This window comes from Vipera berus (assembly GCF_964194415.1).
Source record: "Vipera berus genome assembly, chromosome: 3".
In the NCBI taxonomy this organism is placed as follows: domain Eukaryota; kingdom Metazoa; phylum Chordata; class Lepidosauria; order Squamata; family Viperidae; genus Vipera; species Vipera berus.
Window position 1 is genome coordinate 34,547,536 of NC_138204.1, and position 9,017 is coordinate 34,556,552.

Below are 9,017 nucleotides of genomic sequence, written 5' to 3' on the forward strand. Positions count from 1 at the left end.
ACAGAACTCATTCTTAAACTGGGAACTACTTGTATTTAGGTTATTTATGCTTAATATACTCCATTCATATCAAAAAGGGCCAAAATATGGCTTCTTCAAGATTTAGATTTCAAGAAGCATATTGAAGGCATATCTAAACCATCAATGATAGCATTTACCTTCTCCCCTCACATATATAAAGCATCATTACAAAATCATTTTTGTAATCAGTATATATCAGCACTTTTCCCCCTAAATCAAGTACAGGTAGTCCTTGACTTACAACAATTCACTTACTGACTGTACAAAGTTACAACTGCACTGAAAGAAGTGACTTATGACCATTTTTCATACTTATTTATTTATTTATTTATTTATTTTATTATATTTATATACCGCCCTTTCCCGAAGGACTCAGGCCGGTTTACAGGGTGGCTAAAACAAAAAATACAAAAGTTAAAAACAGATTAAAAAAATTATATCCATTTATGACCATTGCATCCTCATGCTCACATGATCAAAATTCAGATGCTTGGCAACTGGTTCATATTTATTTATTTATTTTTATTTATTTTATTACATTTATATACCGCCCTTTCCCGGAGGACTCAGGGCGGTTTACAGGGTAATTAAAAACCAAAAATACAAAAGTTAAGACCAAGTTTTAAAAAGATTAAATTTATCCCTGTATAAATAAAACCCCAATTAAAATTAAAATTCTCAGCCTGGGCCAGAGAGCTCGAAGAGCCAGGTCTTCAGGTCCCTGCGGAATGAACGGAGGTCGGGGGCAGTCCTCAGCTCCACTGGCAGCTGGTTCCAAAGGGCAGGCGCCCCCACTGAGAAGGCCCTCCCCCTGGGCATTACCCGCCGGCAATCTTTTACCGGCGGCACCCTGAGAAGACCCTCCCTGTGGGAGCGCACTGGACAAAGGGAACTTGATGCCGGCAGCAGGTGTTCCCTCAGATATCCCGGACCCAAGCCATGACGGTTGCTGTCTCCTTGAGTCATGTGATCAACTTTTGCAACCTTCTGAGATGCAAAGTCAATGGGGAAGCCAGATTCACTTAATAACTGTGGTACTAAATTAGCAACTGCAATGATTCACTTAACAATTGTGACAAGAAAGGACGTAAAATGGGTCAAAACTCACTTAACAAATGTCTCACTTAGCAACAAAATTTTGGGCTCAATTCTGGTTGTAAGCTGAGGACTACCTGTATAGCTACAGTATTTGTTTCTTATTCTAACAGAAGAATGTCTTTTTTATTTAATATAAAAGATGTGATCTAAGTAACTACTTGGCATTTCTACAAAAAATCACCTTTTCTGAGCAGCAGATCTTTTCTCCTGCCAAATATTTATTTCAAACTGTTTTAGGAAGTTTCTTTAGTTTCAAAATAAGTTTACTGAACGTCATACTGCAAGACTTTTTGGGCATAGCATCAGCTTCCATGGGAAGATTCGGTCGTACAAATGCAGTCGTGCATTAAGAATTACATATAAGTTAGATGGCCCAGCCACCACTCCTCTGTAACTTGTTATATTTCCTTAGTTTATTAAGAGAGCCAAGGGAAATAGTAGTTAAGGCACCAGGCTAGAAAGCAGGAGACCTTGAGTTCAAGACCCACCTTAGCCATGAAAGCCAGCTGGGTGACTTTGAGCCAGACACTGTCTCTCAGCCCAACCAACCCCACAGGGTTGTCGTTGTGGGAAAAACAAGAGGAAGAAGGTGTGTTGGATATCTCATCACCTTGAGTTTTGTAAAAAAAATAATAAGGGCAGGATACAAATAAAATCAGGAAATGGACTTTCTTTATTCTTTCCTATTATTTATGGGATCCATCATAAATGTATACCACCTTAAAATTACCATATTCAAGAATGTCAAGAATAGAAACAAAATTCTTCATGGTGTCCAAAACATTAAAAATGTGTGCTATCAATGTATACTTCCAAGTGATACAAACGGTGTTTAGTAACTAACTCTTCCTTTATTTCTTAATAGCCAGGTTGATATAGTGGTAAAGGCGCTGGAGTAGAAGTCAGAAAACTCTCAGTTCTAGTCTCATCTTCTGCATGAAAGCTGAATTTTGCTCTGTCTTAGCGCAACCCACCTCAGAGGATTGTTGTTGTGAAGAAAACAGGAGGGGAAAGGAGCATTATGCATGCTTGCCACCTTGAGTAACTTATAAACTAATAAAGGCAGTCTAACAATCTAATAAATAAGTGACATTATTCCCACTGCATATCTTCAATAGCAGCATTCACATCATGGTTTTTGTTTGTCTGAGCTGATACCACTGGAAGCAGTCTCACACAATGTCATCAAAGCTTGCAGAAAACCTCAGAAATATTACTATATCAGCACATCATCAGTAATGATAAAAAAACCCAATCTATCTGAAGACATAGCTAGATTTCCTTTTTGTGTTTTTTTCTACTGCTAATCACAAAGCAATACTAACTCTTTCAATAATATGTAGATACAGTGATACTGTATATTGGCAGGTCAATCCATAGAAAACGGGAAGCATACCCTTAAGGCTATATAGGAAATGTTTTCAGTCTAGCAGAACTACAACCCCTCCCCACCTCACCAAGAATGGCCCATTTGTCTGGTTCATATGTCTATGAAATCATTCGCTTTTACTTTCCCTGAATCCCTGAGCTTCAATTACCTGAGCTTTCCCTTGACCTGCAGTATCATCATCACTTGTTTCCTACTGGGAGAAAGTCACTCAACCCTCCACTGTTTTGCATCACTGCCTCTGTGTAAAGTCCTCCAACCCATTCAGGACGGTGGTACCCAACCAAATATTCCCTGTCCTTGTTTCTCCCCGCTTTCCCTGTTTCCTCCTTATAACAGAGAGAAATAGGAAGACGGCCGCCCGCCACCAAAGCACTGGGGCACTACGATCTGCCCCCCCCTCATTTAGGTAAGGAAAGAGCCACGCTGGCAGAGAAAGGGGGAACATCTTCACCAACCCCTCCCTGATAACCAGACAGAAGGCTAATTGGTATGGATGGCTCCATCGCCCATCTCTAGGGATGACTCAACCTGCCTTCTCTTCAGCCCAGCTTGGTGAGCATCTTGCGCGGGGCAGGCTGCGACCACTTGGGGTGGGGAGGCGACGCCCGGCTGCGCTCCCCTCCACCGCAATGGAAAGCCTCTCCGGGCGGCCCCCTGCTCCTTTTATTTCTCCCTCACAGCACCCACCATAGCTGGCAGCTCGCTGCTCCCCGTCCCTACCGGACCGACGCTAGTGTCTCCACAAGCGCAGAGCAGGGCGCTGAGAAAGGGCAGCAGGCGACGGCACCCCCAGGCTGGGGCTCCGCAGCATCCTCGCTGCCTCCGCTCCATAGCGGGGCCCATCCCTGCACCTGCTCAGGCAGGGAGAGCAGGGCCTGGCCGACCGCGCATGCGCCTCGGCCAGAGAGGTGGGATGAGGATGCGATGCAACTCAACCCCGCTCAGTTCTTTGAGGTAATAACAAAAAGTCTTGAAGGGGCGGGAGGAGTTGGGGTGGCGAAAGAGAGGAAGCTATGCCAGCTGGAGGTGTAAAAGAAACGACGGCAAAAGGCTGAATGGGCGCCCGCAGTTCCCAGCAACAGCAGCAAAAAAAGAACCGGTTGATTTGAACAGATGAAAAGTTAGCTTGGATATGCGGATTGCGATGGGCAGGAAACCGTTTAGGAGTTGTTGTTGAAAGTAGGGGCGGCAATACGCAGTTTTTGAATTGATGAAATTAAAGGCTTCAATCTGCAATATGGTGAGTTGTACAGGCAAACTCAATCATCAGCTCAGACTCAGTTCGATGCACACAAGGGTGCTGTGTGGTTTGGCTTCCTATCAAGCCCACCTGCTTGGAGCTTCAGCCTCAAAATTCATGATCGACATTTTCACTACTTTGAAATTGTTAAGAAATTTTTTTGTCTCCCAAATGCTCCTAATTATGACAATCATTATGATAGTAGAGCCATTGAAATAAGTTTAATCATAAAGATTTGCCCCTTCGGTTCTAGGAAATGAGAAGCTAAAATTAAGTCAAAACATTATCTTATTCCTCTGAGATGCCATGGCACAGCAGCATAGCCAATAGTGAAGATGTTTGCTTTTTTATTATGCATACAGCAAGTAGAAGCCCTTAGCCAACCTTGGCTAATTCTGAAAAAACTAAACAGTCTCTTTGTTCTTGGAAAGGAGAACTTCATTTTGTGTTGTTGCCACAACTGTCTTCAACTTTCCCCTCCATACAGTAGCACAGGGAACACTGTGGCTTGCATAATTCTATCTAGAGATACATTTGAATAATCTTTTCCATTACCTCATACAAAATGCTGGTTTGTAGCATATTACTTGACTACTGATTCTTTTATGTTGAGAGGCAATCCTAAAGGCAGAAATTATCAACCACTTTCAATATCTTAACTGTCATTTCCAAGGTTGTACTGTCCTGTTGTCATTATGGTAGTTTGGTCTTCTTTATATTTAACATTAATCCCATTTGTTCACTGCTCCACTTTTCTTACTAAAACTTCATTTCCAATTTCAGCTATCAGTAGTTAATCAGCACAGTGCAGGTTACTGATGTTCCTACCTGCAGGTTTAGAAACATGCTATTTTTGTAAATACCTTCCTCAATATATATCCAGCATATTGACTGAATAAATAAGAAGAGAGTATTTAGCCCTGTGTAGGTATTTATAGGTATTCATAACTTGAGTTTAAATGCAGATATTCTTAACACAGATATTATGCTTTAACTTAAACCTACAAAGGCTGAGACCATATTATTGCACCCTAAATGCTGTATAACGGTATAAGCTTTCATGGAAGAAAATCCACTTCATCTGTTACTTAATAATTGAAAAATAATTTTGGACATGAAAAATTTGTATTTAGAAAAAAGATGAACGTGCTTACCTGAATGTTGAGATAGATATTGGGTGTAATTTTAGATTTTTTTTAATACTTAAATTTTACTTTAAAACTACTGTAAAACAACCTGCATGTTTAAAGTAATAGTTTACTTTTAATATATTTAATGCCATCTTAACAGGCTGTTACCTTGCAAATATTTCTTCTTAATATGTTACTTCTGAGAGATATTAGTACTTATGTGACTGAGATTGCAACATGTAGTCATGAAGAAAATTACATTTGGGCAAAGTCAACGTAGTCCGTGTTAATGCAAATCCTGGGGAAATGAAATTCCAAGAATGTCAGACTTCCAAATTAATAGTATCTGTAGTGTGCAATGGACAAAGCTCCAGCTATCTTCCTTTTTAGAACATTAATTATAGCATGGGAATTCCTTTCTTTCCTCAATCAATAAGGCACATATTGTACTAAATTGATTATAGTCAAAAATGATGATTTCCATATTTTGCAGTTTTATGGATTGCCTTATAGAAGCACTTACAATTCTTCTTCTGTGAAGAAGAAAGGCCATCTCTGCAATTCATTCATGCAGTTCTGTGTGCCCATGAAAAGTAACTTGCTGCAGCAGTGCGAGAGATGGTACAGAAAGCTGAAAGGATGAACAGCAAAGATTGTGTTCTTGCGTCTCCCTCCACTAGAAAGTTTGCTAGTATTAATGCAACGTTTCTAAAATAAAAGCAGGTGTTTGTGTTTTGAAAAAAACATAAAACCACAAAACGAATTACAGATGTAATTTTACTTAAGGAAATTCCAGTTTGAGTACTTTTTCTGACAAACTTAAACAGAAGGAAATTCCATTTAGGTCCAGTAAATTGGAAAGAGTGATTTTTACTTTTAAACTGCAGAGATTCAGATTGAAAGCAAGATTGGAAAAATGTAAAGATTTGGAGAGAATGCAAATGGAAGCGACAATGACAGATGAGACCGCCACAGCAGATACAAGACATTGAAGAGGATTCCACATTGGGCACTAAGGTATTGACTTTTCTATAATCTTAGCCTATGAATCTCAGCCTATGCCTGGAGAACTCTTTTCGACTTAGTATAAAAATGAAAAAAATGAACTTGTGATTTATGCTTTGATAGATTATATAAAAAATATCACGGTGTAACTTTAGAGAGCGAGGTTAAAATATAATTGTGCTTATAACTGCTGTGAAGAATATCAGAAGTCTCGTTTTTATCTTTTCTATTTTCCCTTAACCTTTTTCTTGTACTTTTTCTTCTTTCTTTTCTTCCTTATTTTATAGTTTGTATTAGTTTTTAACTTTTTAAAAAAAGTTTTTAATAAAAATTATATATATAAAATGTAACAGGGCTAATTTGCCCTGACAATATCCACCCATCCCATCAGTTCAGATAGAGTAGGCGTGCTCCAAGTCTCTTAATTGTTACCATCTTGCAAGAAATAGAAAATCTGTCTTTTCTGTCACAGCCCCTGCCCTATGGAACACTTTTCCCTTTGAAAGCCTACCATTTTAACTTCCCACAAAGCACTCAAGGGCTGGCTTTTCCCTCAAGCATTGGAATAGGGCAGGGGTAGGCAACCTCGGCTCTTTTATGACTCATGGACTTCAACTCCCAGAATTCCTGAGCCAGCCTGGCTGGCTCAGGAGTTCTGGGAGTTGAAGTCCATGAGTCATAAAAGAGCTGAGGTTGCCTACCCCTGGAATAGGGTGAAGTCAAAGTTAGATATTATTGTGAGCTGCATTGGGAAGTTTGATTGTAGTGCCAGTTTCTTCTGTTCCTAGCTTTATTTTTGTTTTGTTTCTACTGTTTAAATACATTATGCTTTGGTTGTGAGCCACCCAGAGTTTGGTTTTAAGACAGTAGGCATATATTTTAATTAACTAATTAAAGGTACATAATTTTAAAATTAGTTAATGTTTAAAATTAGTTGAAAGTTATCACTGAGACCAACTGAGATTTAAGTGTAGACGTGTCTGAATAAGCAGAATGCTAGTAGTTAAAATACCAATACTGACATTCCCTTGTTTTTTTGTTTTTTTTTAATTCCATTTATATCCCGCCCTTCTCCGAAGACTCAGGGCGGCTTACAAGCTTAGCAGTAGCCTTCATTCTATGTATATGCCTGCTTATTAGGGCTTTCATACACCCCCCCCCCAAGCGGCATTATTACAAAGTCAGCTTAATTGCCCCCAACAATCTGGGTCCTCATTTTACCTACCTCAGAAGGATGGAAGGCTGAGTCAACCTTGAGCCTGGTGGGATGCGAACCTGCACTAATTGCAGGCAGCTGGTGTTACTTAAGGAGGCATTAGCCCACTGCTCCATTAGCCCACTGTTATTAAGATTATGAAGAAACTGCTATTAATTCATATAATTTCTTTCACCTCATCACCTGCCATCAGTTGTAAAATCAATATAGGATTTATTTTATTAGTTCTGAGACATTTGTTCTTGGATGAATGTAGATAAATATGATTTTCTTAATGAATAGCAGAAAATATATATGCTCTTTCACACATACTGTATATCCATAATTAGATGTATAAAGAACATAATATTTAACAGAAAAGAAGAAAATTATAATAGCTGCTGAATAGCCATTAAGAATCATATCAAATAATCAGTCTTAAGACAAACATAAGTAGAATATCCACATTTTCACAGCAAGTATTTGTTTTTGAGCAAGGGTAAAGTAGATAAATTGTTCCAGCTACAGCAACTTACTGAGCTTCTATATTAAAAAAAAAGTGGAAGTCTCTTAGTAGCCCCAGCAGAGCCAGTGACTGTAGTTCACCAACATCTGGCGTTCTTCATTGACTATCCAAGTGCTTCTCAAGCACTTTTTCCAAGACTGTTGCAAACTTTGAACCATTCTTTAAACAAAGAGACATAAGTCAAGGACTGCTTGTAGTTGTTGAGCTTCTGGTAAGCTAAAACAAAACAGAAACAAGTATTTTTCCCCCCCATAAAATATGCCCTTTTAGAAAACTGAAGTTGTTTTATTCAGGAAGGTTTAATAAACAAATCTATAAGGTAAAGGTAAAGGTTCCCCCACACATGCGTGCTAGTCATTTCCGACTCTAGGGGGCGGTGCTCATCTCCGTTTCAAAGCCGAAGAGCCAGCGCTTGTCTGAGGACGTCTCTGTGGTCATGTGGCCGGCATGACTAGCACGGAACGCTGTTACCTTCCCACCGTAGTGGTCCCTATTTTTCTACTTGCATTTTTACGCGCTTTCGAACTGCTAGGTGGGCAGAAGCTGGGACGAGTAACAGGCGCTCACTCTGTTACGCGGCACTCGGGATTTGATCCACCAAACTGCCGACCTTCTGATCGACAAGCTCAGTGTCCTAACCCACTGAGCCACCGCGTCCCTTCTAAACAAATCTATAGAAGTAGAATAAACAGATCTATAGAAGTACCTAGAGAAAAACAGCTTGGCAATTCAGATAATTTTTCTGAAAATATTAAGTACTATGAACATACTGACTAGTTTCCCCTATCAGGTTATATCATAAAGTAATTTGTTTTGTGTTGGCATAGTTGCACAACATGTACTCATTTGGGTTAGTTGATATATGAATCCATCTTTTAAAACATACTCTAGTAGGCTGATAAGGAGTTTTCCACGATGATGAAGATGATGATGATGATGATGATTTATTAAACTTGTATGCTATCCAACTGAATGTCTATGTGAATGTTTCAAATTAAATGTAGAACAAGAGAGTTTGAAATATGTAGTTAATTTTAAAAGACTTTTTAAAGATTCCATGTCTATATTTTCACCCAGTGTAACTTCATAAATTTACTACAATTCATTTCTTTTGATTTAGGAATTACCGAACTTCCAAAGGACTCTGGGAGGCTCATAATATAAAAATAAATAAAAGTACAATACACTTTTTAGGAAATACATAAAGAGGCAAGTGCTGCAAAGGGGGTGGCAGTTCAGTGTTCTGAAGAAAGTCTTTGATGTCATCTTAAAATAATATAGCTTGGATGTAGATTGTCAAAAGAAGCCATTATATGCTAAAGAAAGAGGAATATTTTTGTTGTTTCACTGCATAACTTGTTTTTGGAAAGAACAGTATTCCTTTGCTTTTTATACCTTAATCATCCCAATAT

General features: G+C 39.0%; 1 protein-coding gene across 2 annotated transcripts in view; it reads right to left on the reverse strand.

Moving 5' to 3' along the window:
* Positions 1-3,352, reverse strand: part of MMP24 (matrix metallopeptidase 24) — a gene marked incomplete at its 5' end in the record, with an annotated part of 41,891 nt that extends 38,539 nt beyond the window's left edge. Inside the window, one exon of one of the 2 annotated variants that reach the window (XM_081322446.1) lies at positions 3,230-3,352. In XM_081322446.1, coding sequence (XP_081178572.1) covers positions 3,230-3,352 — 123 coding nt within the window. Of the gene's footprint in view, positions 1-3,196 lie in introns of both variants that reach the window. The other variant, XM_081322445.1, reaches the window with a different exon arrangement.
* Positions 3,353-9,017: the final 5,665 nt, after the last annotated feature.